We start from the raw sequence: 20,730 nt of genomic DNA, 5'->3' as shown, positions 1-20,730 counted from the left end.
GAAACAAGAGTCAGTTTTTTTGTCAGTGTAATCTACGTGTAATCAATTATAGATTTTGGTATTAGCCCTTTAAAAGACCCCTGCATACCTATGATATAATTAAGTATTATGTTGCATTGTATGTGGCGCATTAAATGACCAATAAATACTTCCAGGCATAAGTTATCGGAATGCTTTATTTTGAATATGAGTTATTAGTCGAAAGCCTTCAATCACGAGGTTGTTCATACATTACTGAATACTGTACAGTTTGTTACTTGAGCATTTGCCAGGGCTTGTTTTTACACCAAAAATGTCAAGAACAAACAAATTAAATTCATCATCATCATCATCTACTGTGTTCTGCGTCTACAGTCGTGTGGACATGTCCTGTAGCCGCATTCAGTCTTTCTTCATCTCTTTCCACCCTGCCTTCTGCCTCGCGAGCTCTCTAAGCTCCTTGAGTTTCTTTTCTGTTGTGGTAGGGCCTAGCCCTCTGCACTTCAGGTCTCCCTTCAGTAAGCTGAGTAGGTTGATACAATGTCTCCCCCTGCGAGCTTTATATCTCTTAGAGCTAAGGGATGAAAGAGATATAAAGCTCTTTCAAAATTAAATTGGTATGGTCTTAAGTAGTCTTCTACACATCTGTCCTACAACCATATCACCATGACAACTATATCACCTTGGAACTGAAGAGAACACCTTCATTTGATGTGTGAGAGCAACATTCATATGAAATCCAAGGGACCAATGCCATAACCAGGCTAGAAAATCTTGACCTGTTCATGACCATATATCTTACCAATATATTTGCACAATATAAGGCACAATACTTCTTTAATTTTACTTCCAAATATCACATGCTCCATATCTTATAGTTTTCCTTATAAATTTCTTCACATTTGTACAATAATTCAAAAGTTTTCCAAATTCTGAGGTTGAAATTTGGCATGTACATGTACACTTTATGATATCTGACAACTTTGACGTAATGTTTCATATGCATCTCAAATTTGAGTATAATTTTCTATTGAGTTTACATTCCATTTATGATGTTAACATTACATATAATGGCATATGGACATTATACATATTACACTGTACATTTTGCAATCACAAACACTGTATATTACTTTTCTGTAAAAGTCACTACTATGAGAAAATTTGTTTTGAGATGTTGGTAAAAGAGTTTTCATCTCTGAAACTTGAGAATCATGTATGTGACAAAGAAAACAAACAGCACAAAGAAGAACATATAGAGCCAGATCTTGTTGTGCCCCGCCCGTGCCATCCTCTGGAGTCGGCCCATCGTGGCACCAAGGAGACCTCCTGATGAGTCAAAGTCACTGTCCTGGGAAAGGAACAGGAAATGTTTTTAAAAATCTGGCCTTGGCCAAGATAGGAATGGTGTAGTGGTGTGATCATTCCAATAATTGGTCACCTTGCTGACTTGAATTGGACAAAATCAGACATGGCTTAGATGCACAAATGTATTACATATGAGCTCATTCTAAAAAGTAAAAAAGATATATTTTGTAATGGTTAATAGTCGTTCTGTACAGTAAACAACTGCATCACTTCTTGTTTCACATTGAATTTCCTAGGCATTATTTCCACTAAGTAACCAACAGAGCAGATCTACAACAAAGAGACTTACCATCAAATTCAGCATCTTGTTTTGTTCTCGAACCTCGTTTCCAATATCAATGGACAACTGTATGTAAACACAGTAGCAACACAACAATATTATGTCATGTCAATATCAGCACATTAAATTTTCAGACTTAGACCTTGGATATTAACACAAGCCACTACATGTACTTTAAATGTTGGTAACATTACTACATTTATAAATATTGAAACCTTAACCTTTAGGACATACACTGAAGTCACCATTTGGCTAGCACTAAATGCCAACGCCCTCTGATCTACATGTACTCTTTCCAGCTGCTTCTGAAGCCTTAAGAGGTAGCCTTTCAGAAAATTAGTTCTGTACCGATTTCAGGGCAGAGACTTTGTCCTTGAGTCCATCCACCAACTGTTCATTCTCATCTTCATACATCTGATGGGTGGCCTGGCCATAGCCCTCACCTGTAGTGGAATAAAGGATGAACTAGAAAGGTAACATTTGCAAGGCAAATGCATAATATTTACCTTTGCATATGGTCTGCATAATGGTAATTCTTACTCAAATACATTCATATATATGGTCAGACAGGAGTCTAAATTCCTCCTGCAATGAAATTGTAACATGATGTAACCCAACACTAGTACCAAGGCAACAGACACAACATTGGTTCAGGTCAGAGGTTACTGTTTGGAGAAGAAGAAGAAGAAACTGAGCAAAAACAATATGTTTTCCTTCGGTAAACATAATGAATGAATGAATGGATGAAAGAATGGACTGCGGAACAATTAATAAGCTGTTTCTGTCCATGAAAACCTAGCTTATTCTTAGTGCATGCTACGGTACTTGCATAATGATTGCCCATGATTTTTATTAATTAGTTAACGCTGTGTTTTGAAACTAGAAATCTTTTTTCCCAACATAATTTTTAACCCAATCATTTTGACATGTTATGATTATAACTTATAAACCTTTCTCAGGCTTTTCGGGGCAAGATTTTAATGATTTCAGGGAGAAAGTTTCGATCCTTACAGACTAATTAATTGAATCATGCTTGATTATGAATATAACTTTTAGTGTTTGGGCTTGGTCATATAATATGACATTTTTTTCCATATGCCAAGCCAATTACCAACCTTAGTAATTATATACTAGCATATCAACGGTAAAATTATATAATTTTTCTACAATTATCAAATCCTGCTCAATGCGAAATGACAATATTGCTCGCACAAAACAACCTGCTGTTCAAAACATCTGACGTGTCCCTCAACCAATTGGACTCTGACACATGCAGGCACCCCCCTCCCCCCAAAAAATATTCACCATAAAAATGTAACAAACCAGTCAAAACACCGCAATTTGAAAGCAACATGACAATTCACAACTCACCAGCTGCAGCTCGCCTCATTTTTGAAGACTTAGAGTTCTTAAATCAGGAGAAAACCGATGAAAACTTGTCCAAAACCGACCAAAATTTCCGGCGAAACACGAATCAGGAACCAACCCGGAAGTTCGACGTCATCAGCCGGGGAAGCCGGAAGTGTAATGGGTGCTACCAAACGCACGCAATAACGGGAGGGATAAAACCATAAGGAATTTACAAATCTATTTCGTAACATTGCAACAAAGGAATACAATGATTAGACATAAAGAAAATCATTTAAAAATACCTAAATTATGTACGAATAAATATGTAACAGTATATTCACTAATAAAACATCAAAAATTTTACCCGGGGGAAAAGAGCTAACCTAAAAGTTTAAAGGTCAACGTCCGAAGGGTTGAAGTACACATAAACTGATGGCACGTACAGAAGTTTGCAGAACGTTCAGCAATGTTGCGGGAGTTTTCTACAGATGACAGGGTACTAGAGCTATAAAACAAGAAACAAGAGGAAGACAAGAAGACATGGCAGAGCGGGAGCTTGTTTCTGACGACCAGGAAGAAGGAAAAGGATGCACAGGTAATAGTAATTTTTACAGGCACATACTCATCTTCTACTTGAGGGGCGGGGTTACTGTAGCCGCGGCGACTGTTGTCTTGTCTTGTCTTTCCTTTAATGCCCACGATCATTATATTGATCATTATGGCATGCCAATTCTTGGCAAGACTCCGGATTGTAGAATTTGTACCATCGCACACCGGGGCATGCCCCTACTCTTTTTCGAAAGGTGTGGTGGGTTCTTTAACGTGCGTGGGGTGTGGCTCTCCCCAAACACGGGACCTCCATTTAACGTCCTATCCGAGGGACGTCCCTAACCGAAGCTAGGTACTCATTTACACCTGAGTGAAGTGAGGAAAGTCGTGTAAAGTGCCTTTCCCAAGGGCACAAGATCGGTGACATGGGTGGGGATCGAACCCGGGACCTCTAGGTCCCGAGCCGAACGCGCTACCGCTGCGCCACACGACCCCACAACAGCCCTAACAACAGGCTAATGTAAAAGACTGCAAGCAAGAGAAGCCCTGCAACAGTCGCCGCGGCTAGGGTTACTGTAGCGTGTAGTAGTACTTAGTGCAAGTATATAGTCGGTGTCCAGTCTATCGTGGTTGGGGTGGGTTCCCTTCGGGGCTGCAGGAGCTCTTCCCTGCCCAACTCAGCTAGGTTCCCCGGTAGGTTTTGCACGACAGGAGCCCCAAATCAACTCCTGGCGTGCAAAACTCATAACACAGGGCGGTCTGTTGGGCTGGACCAGGGAAATGTTCAACAGTTGAAACTGTTAAAACCCCGAAGACAGCCTGCCTCAACCACGATAGATACCATGCTAAGTAAGTGCAAGTGCTGTGTGTATAACGTTACAAGTATAAGAAACCACATAGAATTAATCTATATCAATCTATATCCACTCCATGGATGACAACGATTGAGGATCTTAGGTATACACAAAAATCACATAATTGATAATTAATTAATTGATAATTTTCAGTCAGTTATCTGATTGTTGTGTATACCAGTAGCTCGTGATCATGGCCGAAGGTTGGTTACATGTGCATTTTCCGAGAAAATAAACTAACCTTTATACAAGCCTCAGATTGCCTCAATTGTCGGCCATGTTGACATACCTGATGTCCCTGTTCAAGGTGAAGGTTACACATGTTTTTGTCCGGTTACCTGTACACTGTATAAAGGTCGCTATGTTTTTCTGTGAAAAAATACCAACCTTTAGACATCATGTGTACATGCTAAAGGTTACATGTATAAAGGTTGGTATCTTTCTAAGAAAATGTACCAACGTTTATATATGTAACTTCCGTCTGGTTGCATGTATATTTTCAAGTTGGAATCTTTTCTGAGAAAATACATTTCTATCTATAAGTAAATTTATCTTTCGACCCTACCAGACTTTGGATACCCCTGTTACTGTACAATGTGTTGTTAAAACTTAAATCAGAAGCCTTCATTTCACTGTCTTTAAATTCACTTAGAACATGCATTAACCATATGCAGGGTTGGAAATATCCACGGACCACTTTCAGCCTGCAAAAATAGTAAATATATGAGCAACCCTCTTGCATTTTTATCAGCATTGATTTTACAATCCCAAGGAATGAATGCAGGTTCCATATCTTGTGTATGATTTATCAAATATTGCAATAACCTAAAATTGAGTTGTACAAATTGTTGGTTGGGTATATGATCATATGAAGTTTAATATGGTCATATAATATTTCAGAAAGTAAAAGTAAGTATTTTGAGCCCTGCATGAACACCAATACACTGATACTCTTTATAATCTATGCTTAATTCTTTTGCCTTTTTCCCACATTTCAGATCGGGTAAAAGACTATGTGAAAAGCACAGAGTTCCTGGTGTATACTGAAGCCACCCTCTCCACATGGGTATGTATACCTTCCACCTAACATGGAATTATAAGACAAAAAATAAGGAGACATATCTAAAATTAATGTAGGTATTGAAAGATGAAATCCTTGAACATTTGATCCCTGTACATGTGTCTTTGTGTTGGAAGAAAGTTTAACATTCTTTTGACGAATATTTATAACCAAACACCCAACAAAGATCTCGTCTTGGAGTTTTCTTGTCACATGACTTGATGTGATTATCTCGTGACAAGAGACAGTCATATACATTTATATATACATACACAAATGAATTTCACAAGAACAGTTGATATGTTGATGCACTAATAACCCTGTAATATATTATCCCCTGTTGTATAGGGAGACCGTATGTGGTCCTTCGCTGTTGCCCTGTTCCTTATCGACCTGTCTCCAGGCTCTCTACAGCTCACTGCCATCTACGGTTTTGCCAAGTCCATCTCTGTACTGCTGTTAGGAGCCATCATTGGTGACTGGATAGACCGAACCGCTCGTTTGAGAGGTCAGTAAAGGAATTTTGATCAGATGAGTGAGTGAGTGAGTGAGTGAGTTAGTGAGTGAGTGAGTGAGTGAGTGAGTGAGTGAGTGAGTTAGTGAGTGAGTGAGTGAGTGAGTGAGTGAGTGAGTGAGTGAGTGAGTGAGTGAGTGAGTGAGTGAGCTCTTGGATTTCATAGTAGTATAGTGCACTAGTAATAAAAGATTACCGTTAACTACTAGATTGTGAGTGTGAGTGAGTGAATTCTTGGATTTCATAGTAGTATAGTGCACTAGCTAGTACTGTTAACACTACTAGATTGCCATGCACATGTTTGAAAGAAATGTTATATATATCTTCTGAACTGAAATGTTCTTGTCCAGCCGTGCGTATATCTCTGGTGATCCAGAATGGCTCAGTAGCGCTGTGTGCCGTGGTGTTCGCTCTCATGGACGTGTATCGGAAACAGATGGAAGACACTGCAGGTGGCTGGCTGATGACTCTGTGTCAGGTATGTGTTATTTTAACAAGAAGCAATCTTGTTATCTGGTGAATAAGCAAAGATAGAGTCAAAAGGGGAGAGAGCCAGCCTAACAGACACATTTGTACGTCAGTACCAAGGACAGGTCTACTTGCTTTTGACAGTGTAGTGGAAGGTGTTCAGTAACAAGGACAGGTCTACTTGCCTGTGACAGTGTAGTGGAAGGTGTTCAGCACCAAGGACAGGTCTACTTACTTATGACAGTGTAGTGGAAGGTGTTCAGCACCAAGGACAGGTCTACTTACTTATGACAGTGTAGTGGAAGGTGTTCAGCACCAAGGACAGGTCTACTTGCTTGTGACAGTGTAGTGGAAGGTGTTCAGCACCAAGGACAGGTCTACTTGCATATCACATTGTAGTGGTGTACTAGTAGACTGATATTAAGGTACAACAACGAAAGTAAAGTCAAGAAACTAATTTCTTTTGTTTTTGATACTCTCCAGAATAGCTACATATACTATATATACTAGTAGTAGTTCATTACCATTTGCACAGGTTTTAAAAGCACCTATTTCTGCAGGTACTTCTGATCTTTATAGCAGTGATTGCCATCCTAGCTGGCCAGGCTACCAGCATCTGTCTACAGAAGGACTGGGTAGCTGTGATAGCTGGGGGAGAGAAGGAGAGACTTGCTAGTAAGTCATAGTCCTGTCATCCTCTATGCTAGGCCGGCACATTTTGTTCAATTCATTTGCACTGTATGCACCTTTGTTCCCTGTATGTAATTTATGCCTAAACCTAGGGTTGTTGTGTTACCTGTTTCCAGACCGACCCCTAGAAAAACCTGTCAACCCTAGACTTTTTTGGCGGATACAGATAATGAATTTTTCGAGCTGATCAACTTTTTCTAACACCTGAGTGATGAAATGTTTTCTAACATTGACATTAAAAATAAAAGTATCCTCATGCAAGTTTTACTTTGTTAAACTGTATTGTATAGGTAGGACCCCTATGTAAATATCACTGAAGTCTTAAAAAAAATAATAATCCCTTAACCTACCGACCCTAATTTTTTCAGGACTGAAACAGGAAACACAACATTTTTTCCTAGGCCTAATTTGTGTAAATTTTTCCTCAGACATGAATGCCATGATGCGGCGGATCGACCTCTGCACAAAGATCCTGTCTCCGGTGGTCGTGGGTCAGATCATGACCTTCGTCTCCATGTTGGTCGGCGCCCTGTTCATCGCGGGCTGGAACATCGTTTCCATGGCGATAGAATACTACCTGTACCATCGTGTGTACGTCAGTGTTCCTGCACTGGCCGTGAAGGAGACTAAAACAGAAGGTGCGTACCAACTCACAAATCAACTTTGTCTTATTGCATACAATGATGTAGAATACATTGTAAATACTACATGGTGTATTCTGCATCACTCAAGGTACCAGCCCAAAGCTGGTTTGGATCTGACCTGTAGAAATGTGCCAAATGTTCTCTGTAAACAAAAAATTGTATCAACATCAATTCCCTCAATATTTCTGATATCTGACAACATTATTTTTCAGAGGATGGAGAACGCAATGATGAAAATGCAGAAAACCCGACCGACGAATCAACAAAAACAGACACCACGCCCCAGTCCTGCCACCACAGGATGTTCCACAGTTTCTTCACCCTGTACAACGGCTGGAAGATCTACTTCCAACAGACATGCTTCCGCGCGGGCCTCGGACTCTCCTGTCTGTACATGACGGTTCTCGGCTTCGACAACATCACCGTTGGGTTTGTCTACACCCAGGGTTTCTCCGAACTCGCGGTCAGCCTTCTGGTCGCGGCCGGCGGAATTCTCGGAGTCGGTGGAACATTCATCTACCCTCCTCTTCGTAAAAGAATTGGTCTCCACCGCACTGGGTTGATATCCGGGACGTTACATTGGAGTATCCTGATCCTGTGTGTGGTGTCCGTGTGGGCCCCGGGGAGCCCGTTTGACCCGTTTTATTACACCCGCCCATCTAATGTCACCCTCGCGGATGTCACCTTCCCCCCTGATGTCACCCCTTACCCTACTTTCACCCCCTCCTCCAATTTATCAGTGTCTCCCTTCGCTTTCACCGATTCGGCAGTTTCGCCGGTGATCAACACGACTGCCGCGCCAGCAGAAGTACGTCCCGGGTGGATGTACGCGTCTGTGGCACTGCTCATGGGCGGGGTCACACTGGGCAGGATCGGTAGGTGCAGAACATACTAAGTATCGGTTTTGTTTCTTCCAAATTTGAAACTAGACTTGAAAGGTAACATTTACAAAGCGAATGCATAATGTTTACCTAAGTGCATATGGTCTGCTTTGTTAATTCTTACTCAAATACATTCATACATATGGTCAGACAGGAGTATAAATTCTTCCTACTATAAAATTGCAACACTATGTAACCCAACAGAAAGTTACCATGGTGACAGACGTCAACAAATCAGGTCATTGGCCAGGTCAGAGATCAGTGTTTGAAACAGAAGAAGAGGAAACATAGGAAAAACAAAATGTTTAATAAGACTAAGATATCATTCATTGTATCTGTCATTGCCTTCTTTCGGCTATTATGGTATATCTATTGACTTGAGTTATGGACTTATTGATTGATTATTAATTGATGTCTGCAGGTTTATGGATGTATGACCTGACCGTGACCCAACTTTACCAGGAGACGGTGGAGGAGAACCACCGGGGGGTGGTGTTCGGTGTTCAGAACAGCCTCAACTTCTTCATGGACATGCTGCACTTCATTCTAGTGATCATCCTCCCTGCTCCGGAAACATTTGGATTTTTGATCCTCTTGTCCTTTGCGTTTGTTGTCGCTGGACACACCTTGTATGCCTCATATTCTCGTAAGGTGGGTTGTCTTTTCTTAATTTTTTCCATACCAGGATTTCTCTCATTGTATTCAATTAACAGGTTCAATTGTATTCACAATTGTTACCACCCATGCATTGTACATATATAGGACAATATTTCAAATAAACCATAATAGATAGTATTTTCACCCATGATTTCAATTCTCACCCCATACCAATGGTACATACTATACTTTTGGTCATTTTGATCACAATGAAATTTTTCTATATAATAAGAATAGAAACTGGTGAATATCAAATTAATGTCCCCCACTTCTGTCTTTCTTTTGACCTTCCGCTGACCTTGCTCTAAATCTGTGTGTCGGCCATGTTGTTCTACAGGTCAGAGGTCACCTGTTCCACTTTGAGCGTATGTACCTGTGTGCCAAGTGTGGGAAGGTGCACCGTCAACCCCCCAACAACAGCACAGCTGAGCCGGTACAGGGGAGGGCCAACAATGTTTACAAAGAAGAAATTGGGCATCACACTATTGAGTATCACACTTCTGTGTGATCATGCATATGGAGCCAGTAAAAGTACAAGGTACAAACTCCAATCTGGTAGAGTCACTAAAATGATCATGTTTAATTTCATTTTTATTTATTTACCCAGGGTCAGCATATCACCATGATGGCATTTTTCAAAGCTCCCTGCACAAAACATACATAATATAATAAAATGATAGTTATAACCAACTTAGGTACAACCATAGTGTCAAAATAATAAGAAACAGAACAAACTAATAAAGTACAGAATACAAACTAAATAAATATGTCAAATGCTGCAAATAATATTGATAATAAGGTGTGTTGGGAACTACAGAAAAGAACTAATTGTGTGTTGTCTTTCCATGTGTTGAGAGAACCTGGTTTTATTTTATGTGTTGTTCTTTGATTTGGTTTTGTTTGGGGTTAGTATGATAATAATAACTTTATTGCATAACAATTGTACTGGGTACAAAGTATGGCATCTACTAGTACATAACTACATATCATGTGTATTATGTCTCAGGGTTGGAATAAGCAAAAATTTTGAATAGTGAAAGAATTCATGATATTCAGATCAGTGTTATCCAGAGTGCCATGTCATCACTGCCATTTCTTGTTAAAATGACTTGTAGCATAATTTGATGGTGTGGTTGTAAGTAAAAAAAAGAATGGTGTTTTCTACAAGGATTATGAGAAATATTTTCATAGAATGTAAATATGATCAAGGAAATTATCATATTATATTTAGCAAATTAGTATCTATTGAGTAATATGTTACAAATAAAGGTTTTATAACATGCGAAAAAAATTAAAATTGGGGTAAAATGATGGAATATTTTCATAATATATTCTTAAGTAGTTTATTCTCCTGGGCATGTGTCCTTTACTGGTGTCTTTCCTTGGTAGTCCTTCGCAATTAAAGATGAAGGAGTGTTGTAGCAGTAAGAATTCAGCCCCATAGAGTGCCAAAGGATTAACTACATATATGATTCTAAAGATGTTTATGTGTATCTGGCTTTCAGTTGGTTTTAATAAATGAACATATGAAATTAGTTTCTTGACTTTACTATTTCGTTGTTGTACCTTAATATAAGTCTACAGCACTACACTGCCAAATGCAAGTAGACCTGTCCTTGGTACTGAACACTTTCCACTACACTGTCACAAGCAAGTAGACCTCTCCTTGGTACTGAACACCTTCCAGTACAATGTCACAAGCAAGTGGACCTGTCCTTGGTACTGAACACCTTCCACTACACGTTCCGCCAATGTGCCTTGGCTCGTGTGCTACTAGCCATACGTTCAACACTAACACTACGTAGGTCTAAGGTGTTTTGTTGCACTATTAACGTTTGCCGTATTTTAGAGAATAACGTGTTCTACAGTGGCTTGCGGTTCGGCTGGATTCGGTAATGCTCGGGCGCGGTCGGATGTAAACAAACATGGCCTCCATTCGCGCCAGCGCCCAGGATTGCGCAGTTTTCCAACACGTTTTTGTGGCGTAACGACGTTGATATTTTAATCCATAAATGTCATTCTGAACCCAGGTAGGCTTACTGAGCAAGATAATATGTAAAACAACGATGTTTAGAGTAGTTGAAATTCTACATAATATAGCTTTACTTTGTACAAGGACGTTCAGAACGACCTTGCTTTGTAGAGGCTACCCTACCATACTAGATAGCCTTTCGCGATCGTTTAACGCTTGTTTTGCATTAATAATGTCTCCTAGGTGATGTTATTGATAGAACAATCGGCATGTTCTGGAACTGAATCTATGGATACCGTTTAAGTCATTCAAAACAAAATAAACCTTAGATCGCCAGTGCGGTTTGTTTAAGAATCTAAACCCTTTCAAGAACTGATGATTCTGGACGGTTGGCTCACAAATCTCTTAAAGTAAAGGTATCCCTAAGACCAGCGAGATAAATTTGCGTTTTGGTGCAAGTAACACAAGCAACAGAAACATGCTACGCAAGCTACTGATCAACTGTTACCAGCGGCAGAGGGAGGAAGGAGAGAGGGGAAGGAATGCCATCTTGCGGTCCAAGAGCGGTAGTGCAACCGTTGGTGCTTCAGGAGACGCCGGGGTCACACAAGGGCAAAGAGAAGCGAGAAACTATAACGTTGGGAATGAAATTCAGGAAGAGAAAATGCAGGACGTCGTGATCGATGACGACAAGGCAAGCCCAAAAGATGAAGAAATAATGGCAAAGCTGTTAGAAGAAAGTCTTAGTGTGGAAAAGATTAAAGTCGCCACTACTGAAGAAGCCATTTGGGACCTGTTGGAACAGTACGGACCTAAGTGACGTTGTTGTTGCTGTTGAACATCCCTTGTAAATAAAATCCATGGCGCCAAAGACCATATTACACCGTGAAGGGATCAAAATATCTTGAAACTTCATAAGATCCTGATCTCACAGTGATACAAAATGCATATTTACTTTATTTGGAAAAGAAGAAGAGGAGACAGAGAACAAACAGTATGTTTTCCTTCTGTGAATATAAACATATTAACTACAGTCGATAACTGTGCGTTTCTCTATTTGTAAACCGATCGTTCAATCACGTGCACGCTTTTTAGTGGAAGTTTGAATGCAGACTTCACAAAGAATGACAAAAACATTAATGGATTTTACCATATTTTATTAGCCCCAAGCAGCGTTAAAGCGAATATGATATATTGATATTATAATCATATGTATTCTAAACATTCTACTGAAATCCAAAGTAAATTGTAACGTCATGCTAAGGCCACACCAATTTATTTATTCGCCACGCCACGAGATGGGGACAGTTAAAAATGAGTTAGATATCATTCATTCACTGATGGTTTTGCAATTCCGGTTCATGAAATTACTTCTTCTACACATTTCATCTGAGCCTAAATATTTCCTGTAAGGTAGTAACATTTTATCATAATTTTGGTACAACTTGCCATTCATCAAAACTTATCAAACAATACTTATCACTGTATTGTACAGGGGAATTCAATTTCACGTTACAAAAAGAAAGTTGTTTTCTTTTTGTTGTTTACGAAACACGACGAAATATGTACAAAACTTTGATTATGAAATTGTAGTGATGTTATTCATATTTTCCATTCATGTTTCATATCTGTCTATTATGATGGTACATTTATCACTCCTTTTATTTTGAGCATGCTTTTTAAATACCGTATTCCTTTCCAACATACTCGCAATACGATGAGATTGACATGCTGACTCGCTCCATATTTTCTTCTGATAACCAACTAGCCAATTTGGTGTGGCCTAACACATGCAGGTAAAACTATTGTATAATTATTAAAAACTAATTAAAAATTCTCCATTCAGTGTACACAAAAAATTCTAACTTTTCTGTCAGGCCTAGTAGAAAATGTTGTTTCCAATTAGCCGATCGGCGACCCTAACAAAAACTTGCCAAATCCAACTTTTTTAAAGTCAACTGCTAAAAAGGGACATAACATTTTAGATCTGAGTGATGAAAACATTCCATCATGTTCTCCTCATTTCTGTTGGGACAGAAAAGGCTACATAAAGTGAAGTAATAAACACAGTGCTTCTTTGGTCACTTCACTACAATAGTTGTACATGTATGAATGTACAATGTATGTCTGTACGATTGAACTACGATGTTATCAATGCCGGTGTTCTGCTGTATATCAGCGTAACACTGTTTAAACGTATTTGTTTCATTGCTTCGTCCCAAAACATTATTTAAAAAAAATCCCTATCTGTTGACACTGATTTATCACGACCGTACTTGGACACACAACATTAATTTTCATAGGCCTCGCCGTCAATCAGTATTAATTATTCAATACATATACTTGATAATTACCTAATATATATGTTCTGGATTAAAGGTAATGATACATATACATTCAGGGGGGACGACAAATATAACGTTTCATTTCTTGAAACTTTTAAGATTATTTCAAGTTTGTTCGAAAATTCGGGTATTGGTTGTATACGAGTATTTAAAAGCTGAGTCCGAAAAAAATGTTAGCACAATTTACTACTTAAATTAAAGACTAACTCGTTTCCAAAAATAATGACGAAGCTGGATTCTACATTTCAGATTTAGATTACTGATTAAACATTAAGTACTATCTTTCTGCAAAAAAATCCCCTTTCCTTCAAAAAGCTGTGAATTTGCTTGTAGATGTCATTATAATTTGCCTCTAATACCGAAAACGAGGTGAAGAATTTTATATTTTTTCAACAATACAACTGCTTAGTCACATGATATGACTTGTTTTTGGTTACTGTGTAAATATTTCAAAATGCTACGTTTTTCTAACCTGCCGTTTATTCTACATTCTTGATTAATAAATGACATATTAGCACACCACGCAATCCCACACGTTACTGAAACTCTAACGTAAAATTCTTGCTTGCCTGAATCCTGATTACACACAAAGTCTGATTAATAACATATAACATACTAATTATTGTGGAACCATAATGAAACATCTTTGCTTGCGTAACACCAAATGCAAAGCCTTATGTATAACGTATTGTAAAATGCATTACGTACTGAAAAAGGTGATTTAGTAGTTTCCAGACTCTAAAGAAAGTAGTTTCCAGACTCGAGAAGAGGCGATGGTGATGTTTTTTATGGTGCTGATACAACTGAGATTATGATGTTAATAAATCAGTGGTAATTTCATGATGCTGGTGAATCGATGATTATTTCATGGTACCTATAAGACGGCGATGGCTGATGAGACGGTGATGGTTCCATGGTTCTGATGAGACGGTGATGGTTCCATGGTGCTGATGAGACGGTGATGGTTTCATGGTGCTGATGAGACGGTGATGGTTTCATGGTGCTGATGAGACGGTGATGGTTTCATGGTGCTGATGAGAGGGTGATGGTTTCATGGTGCTGATGAGACGGTGATGGTTTCATGGTGCTGATAAGATGGTGATGGTTCCATGGTGCTGATGGTTTCATGGTGCTGATAAGATGTTGATAGTTTCATGGTGCTGATGGTTTCATGATGCTGATGAGGCGACTGCTTTTGTGCTGATAGTGATAGCTTGATAGTTTGACCATGGTGCTGGGACGATGATGATGGCGCTGAGATTGTGTAAGATCTTGATGAAGTGGTAATGGTTTTGTGGTGATGATGAGACGGTGACAGCTTTATGGTTCAAATACACGGGTTATTATGACGTTAGTGTTCGTTTGTCTGTTCGACGTATCTGAGAATCTAAGAACAAACACAGACTTTTGCTGAAGTCTTGGCGTTTAGATGTCTTTCTTTTGTTTTCTTTCCATTAAGCCTTTCCTCCAGCCTTCCATCCAGCTTTTCCATCCAGCTTTTTTTATCTTCGGAACTACATATGTCGCGCACAGAACGATTGCACCGATAACAGTGATACCGATCAGAATCCTAATACCCATCCTGGACTCGGGCATGATCTCATCTTTGCCGCTCCGTGGGGTTGAAGTTGAGTCGACGTCCTTTTCCTTTTTTTTATCAATCGGTTCGAATTCGTAAAACTCGAAGGTCGGTGCGGCGTTTGGCCCAATCTCGGGATCTCCATTCGGGTCTATCGGTGTCTGCACCAGCTTTTTACCCCAGGCATGAAGTGACGACATCATACCCGTGCATTCCTTTATTTTGTCGGGCTTTCCGTTAAAAGCCTCATGAAGACACATCAGCAGGCCTGTGTAGATCATGTTGAAGTTGTCTGAATATTGGCGAGCCTGCGATTTTTTAGGGTAACTCTTGGTGTGCGGGTTAGAAATGGTCGGCCAGACACCGTCTTCATAGAAAGGCACAATTTTGCCAATGAAGCCGAATGCCGTTGTACAGTTCATGTCTTCATAACATTCGAAAAAGTTTTCAAAGAAATGTGCCAATGATGACTTGTCTGGGGCTGTTTCATTTATCATTTTTAGTTTCCGTCCGTGCACCACTTCAGCAAACTTGAAGAAGTGTGAAACATCGTTTCTTTCGTCAAACGGGTCGCACGGATCAGTCCCCTCGCCCTCGGTAGCGATGTCCACTATGGCAGCCACTGCACTGCGAAGATCATGCACCGCAAATGGTACACTGTCCACATTGCTAAGCCATTGTTTACCAGTTATTTGCTTTGCTTTGTCACCTCTAAAAGGAGATTTCCCCTGTTTGTGTAGTGTGACCATAGGGCAGAGGATCTGGTGGATGTAGATGGCACCGATGGTCTGAGGTCTTGTTGTTATCTCTTTACACCGTTCGGAAATTTCCGTCCAGGTGTGCACGTGGCCGTTATCATCGTCATTGCCGTGCCTTAAATTTATGATATATTTTTTATTACGGCGGAGATATTGAATCACATCAGAATATTTTTGGTTGCAGTTTGGCCTCTCTATCCCTTGAAAAACGGTTCGAATTTGGTTCAATGAGCATCTCGCAAGCTTCACTACAAGCCCAGGGTTGGCGCCCCCCGGAAGTGGCGCTGGGTACAACGGGAACACAGATCTATCGTTCAAATTTGGTGCGCCACCAATCGCGTTCAGAACGTTGGCGACCAGAGCCACATGTTTCATCTCATCGAGAACAACACTTCCGATCAGAGCCGCCACCTCTTCGTTGTCGCCATCTTTAATCGAGAACAGCGCACTCAGGTAGGGGGGAATGGTAGCCAGTTCCAGCTGTAGAGCTAGCTGCAAGGTCGTTTTTAGTTCATCTAAGGTGTGGGTGGTCGTTCCTAATTTGGGGAGCTTTGTGGATGGGTCTACGTTGTCTAACCAGTATAAAATCATTTGTCGCTTTTTTGGAGATAAGTCCCTGGTCACCGGCATGTGATTTGGGTCCGTTTCAGGAAGGGTAAGAGCGTGTTTGAGTAATTTGGTTTTTCTAGTAACATCCTCGTAGCTTGCAAGGTTAATTATTTGTTTCATGGCGGGATAGAGATTGGCGTACTGTAGGAATATCGGGTAGACGTGGTCGTACCAGGTCACTTCCTTGGGGATGGTGTACTCTGAATACAGGTGAACGCATACGAATAAGTCCTTAACCTCAAATTCTGTACCGTCGCTTCCTTTTTGGACGATTATACTGTAATAATATACTTGACCATCTAGTTGCAGTTCTTTCCTAGGCTCCCCAGGATCAGTGGACCGGAACGTTATCGAGGAAATGCCGTTGATGTCGGATGGTTCGGTGCGGACAATTTGTATTGATGTGTCATTTTCTGGCGAGGTTTGATTGGGCCTGGTGATGATCTCTTTAGCAGACCTGCCAAACTGGAAAGTGCGAAACTTCATAGTCCACTCAGTGTCGGGCTCTTGTCGTGCAACACGATCGTCAATGGCTTGGACGAACAGGCCATCTGGTCTTTCCTCCAACACTGGCTCGCAGTGCCGTGGGTAATTGATGCTGTGGTTCACTTGAATGACCGTCAGTGGGGTGTTCTCAATAGTTTCAATATCCTCGGGATTTACTGAAAGTTCAACTATGCCCCCAGTCGTCTGAAACCAGTCATTTCCACCCAGCCTGATTTTTCCTAGATCGTATCCTCTGTTGTTCAGAAGTCCGCAGTTTAGATCCTTTCCTTTGTATTGAAGGAGGTGCAGGGGTCCATCTGATGATTCGACCACACTACCATTGACGTCTAGCTTCAAGCTGTTACCAAAGTCCAATACCACTTTGACATCATTATTGTTGGTGTCAACATAGAACGGCACGTGACCACCTCCGCGGGGGTCCCACAGCATCCTGTTGTACGGGCCATAAGGATGGGGAGTCTTCGACACTTTTGCATATACGGTACCAACCACACGGCCATACGGGAAGTCTGGAGACGTAGAGTTTACATCCATGTTGTAGACGTTAAGTTTGATGTACAACTGAAAGCCATCCTTACGACTGAGAGACTTGACTTGAAGTGCAAACTCGGACTGGCTTGTCTGGAGCCCGTTGAGCCACTTTACGTTTTGTAAAGTTGACAGAAAGACGGCACATAATGCCAGATCACTACGAGCTCCTTCCTTACAATGGTGCATGTGGTTGAATGACCGCGGTGCAAAGTCCCCTTTGAAGAACCCGTCCACGCCGACCACCAGCCCCCAGATCTGAGATTGTGTTTGGTCGTCTGGATCCAGGTCCACCAGCTTTCCTGTAGTGGTGCTGTCCGAGCCTGGATAATCAAAGTAGTGTTGTTGTGTTTTTTTTTTGGGGGGGGGGGGTGGTTAATATGATGTACATTCATACCAATGTCAAAAAAGTCAACATGTAAGTGTTTTTTTCTCGAATTGTGAATAGTAATAAAAAGTTTTGTTGCTGATCGGCCGTAAATACGGTCGTGGACCAAAACTGTAATATTTCAATCGAAAAAAAAATCGTGTGATTGTAGTTTACTTCTCTTTTCAACATATTTATGAAATTATCTCATATTTCTGACATTTTATGGTTGGTGCTAAATTGAGCCCACTCGAGGTTTACGACCACAAATAACTCGGCTGACAACTGTGTTTCCGACTTGTAAACACACTTGTAAAGCCTCATATTGTGGCACCTCAATTCCCTAAATGACACTTATTTGCAACGGTGTAGAGTTTATTCAACTTATAATGATATGAAAATAAGATCCTCATTTTATTTGACACCAGGGTGCCAAAAAGTTTCATGACAATCCACCAAAAGCTTCTTGAGTTATCGTGCTAAACCACGCTCGCACACACGCACTCACCTACACACACACACACACACTCACACACACACACACACACACACACACACACACACACACACACACACACACACACACACACACACACACACACACACACACACACACTCACCTACACACACACAGACGCTATGGAAAAAATAACCTTCTTGGCGAAGGTAAAAATAAGAAGTCATCATCATCATAAGAATACGAAGTAGCTCTATCAATAAAGACATGAACATTACCTATGATCGGTTGGCCAACTATACTGTCCTTTTCGTGATCGTCGACACACTCGCCGCCCTTGTCACCGTAGCAGACTTGCGTCACATTACAGTAGACCAATCGGAAATCAGCGGTTCCTTTGGGGTTCCAGTGAGGGTATTTCAGGGGATCAAACGTGCTGATGTTGAAGTTTTGCAGGTCGTTGTTGTAAGTAGAGACATCAGCAAGAAATTTCCCAGCAAAGTTCAAACGAAGTATAGCTGTGGGAATGGCATCACACTTCATTAGGCAAGTATAGGCAAATAAGACAAGAAAGTACAACCAAGATGTATGTTGTCCTCGAGCAAGTATTGTAGTACCTCCGAGATCTGCTGGGGGTCCATGATCTAAAGATTCCCTTTTTTTTATGTCAACACCAATCAAGGTCCATCCACAACTTCTCGACTTATGCCTCTCACACACAGACAGACAGACAGACACACACACACACACACACACACACACACACACACACACACACACACACACACACACACACACACACACAGACACACACACACACACACGTACACACACACTGCAATGAGGCACTTTTGCAAAGCTGCCGATCCAGTTTTATCAGCTAGTCAATGGCTCCAGAGGAACACCTTTAACCTTTACCTCATCAATATTTAGTTTTAACGACACACCCTTGTCAACAATTGTCTAGCGTTTCCAAAATCCTTTCTGTGTTGTTGATGCCGATTGTTTTATGTGATTCCGCGCGCGATAGGGTGTGTGTGATAGCTTGTGTGTGTGTGTGTGTGTGTGTTTGCGCGCGCGCGCGTGTGTGTGTGCGCGTGTGCGTGTGTGTTTGCATATGTGTGTGTGTTTGCGTGTGTGTGTGCATGTGTGTGTTTGTGTGTGTGTACATGTGTGCGTGTGCCTGTGTGTGTGTTTACTTGTGTGTGTGTTTGCGTGTGTGTTTGTGTGAGTGTGTGTGTGTACATGTGTGCGTGTGCGTGTGTGTGTGTGTGTGCGTGTGTGTGTGTGTGCATGTGTGTGCATGTGCATGTGTGTGTATGTGCATGTGTGTGTGTGTGTGTGTGTGTGTGTGTGTGTGTGTGTGTGTGTGTGAGTGCGTGCATAATTGCAACACCCCTAAAGAGTGCCCCAACATAAGTACGTTCCATGTATGCAATGGTTGTAATAAATGCCCAGGGCGGACAGTAACTGGTTGAACACCTTTTCTGTCGTCTGACCAAGAGTCATGGCGAGGGTGGAGGCACAAAAAACAAGAAGGTGGAGGGGTGTAAATAAAGATATGAAAAAAAAAACTTCACTTTCACAAGTTCCCTCACTTAAATCATTTGGACTTTGCGAGTTATATAGTTCACCAACAGACACACAGAGACGCGCAGATCCAAAAATGTAACCTCCTCGTCGAAAGCAATGATCAGAAGCTGAAGGGTGATTGATCTTACTTCATAACGTCTGTCGTCTGACCTAGGGTCATGCCGAGGGTACAGGCTTAAAAAGGGGAGGGTGTAGAGAGAGAAAAACAGATATGAAAACACCTTCATGTTGTCTGTCAGAGAAAAACAGTTACTTCATAACCTAATAGCATTTTACACATCTTTCTATAATTGACTCTTTGGCACCTTGGTCAATTTGGAAATGTTAATGTGTCACTAACTTTCAGTCGATCAAGGCACAGGTTAAGGATACCACAGGAAATCATAAACAGGAATCATAAACAGAAAGGAACGTTACGCTGTATCACGTAAAGGAGTAACGGAGCCGCAAACTGGTACTGTGCATCGATATACTCGTACCGGGGGTGGGTTGCTCAAGGAGGCCTATTACGTCATACGTACAACAACATCAAATGTCTTTTGAAAACCTACAATGTCTAGCAATCACTGATGAACTTAACAAAAGCATAGAATGCTAGTTAGACCTATGAAGGTAACAACGCTGACATACCACTGTCTAGTACAGCTGATGACGACAGGCTCGGATCAACACAAGTCACTGAAATTATCAGGAAAAGCGCCCAAACGCGCCAGGACTCCAT

General features: G+C 40.9%; 3 protein-coding genes across 3 annotated transcripts; 1 reads left to right on the top strand and 2 right to left on the bottom strand.

Annotated features, from left to right (window-relative positions):
- Window positions 1–453: 453 nt before the first annotated feature.
- Window positions 454–3,126, bottom strand: LOC109474671 (BET1 homolog). The gene is made up of 4 exons (XM_019775019.1): window positions 2,999–3,126; window positions 1,976–2,070; window positions 1,637–1,693; window positions 454–1,330 (listed from the first exon to the last, which is right to left on the bottom strand). Exons 1-4 carry the CDS (start codon window positions 3,015–3,017, stop codon window positions 1,172–1,174), a joined length of 330 nt encoding a protein of 109 aa, XP_019630578.1. The 5' UTR covers window positions 3,018–3,126; the 3' UTR covers window positions 454–1,171.
- A 268-nt stretch (window positions 3,127–3,394) lies between these two features.
- LOC109474688 (solute carrier family 40 member 1-like) lies at window positions 3,395–12,240 on the top strand. Its single transcript, XM_019775037.1, has 9 exons — window positions 3,395–3,572; window positions 5,379–5,446; window positions 5,789–5,948; window positions 6,305–6,432; window positions 6,983–7,097; window positions 7,541–7,750; window positions 7,969–8,631; window positions 9,059–9,288; window positions 11,784–12,240. The coding sequence occupies exons 1-9, from the start codon at window positions 3,518–3,520 to the stop codon at window positions 12,084–12,086; spliced, it is 1,932 nt and encodes a 643-aa protein (XP_019630596.1). The 5' UTR covers window positions 3,395–3,517; the 3' UTR covers window positions 12,087–12,240.
- Window positions 12,241–14,780: 2,540 nt separating this feature from the next.
- On the bottom strand, window positions 14,781–20,730 carry LOC109474416. Its single transcript, XM_019774711.1, has 4 exons — window positions 20,653–20,730; window positions 18,695–18,953; window positions 15,189–17,915; window positions 14,781–14,929 (listed from the first exon to the last, which is right to left on the bottom strand). The coding sequence occupies exons 1-4, from the start codon at window positions 20,728–20,730 to the stop codon at window positions 14,781–14,783; spliced, it is 3,213 nt and encodes a 1,070-aa protein (XP_019630270.1).

The sequence above is a fragment of the Branchiostoma belcheri genome, unplaced genomic scaffold (assembly GCF_001625305.1).
Source record: "Branchiostoma belcheri isolate BF01 breed outbred unplaced genomic scaffold, Haploidv18h27 scaffold31, whole genome shotgun sequence".
Lineage (NCBI taxonomy): Eukaryota > Metazoa > Chordata > Leptocardii > Amphioxiformes > Branchiostomatidae > Branchiostoma > Branchiostoma belcheri.
The sequence above is the reverse complement of the archived record's forward strand: the minus strand, read 5'-3'. Positions and strand labels throughout refer to the sequence as shown.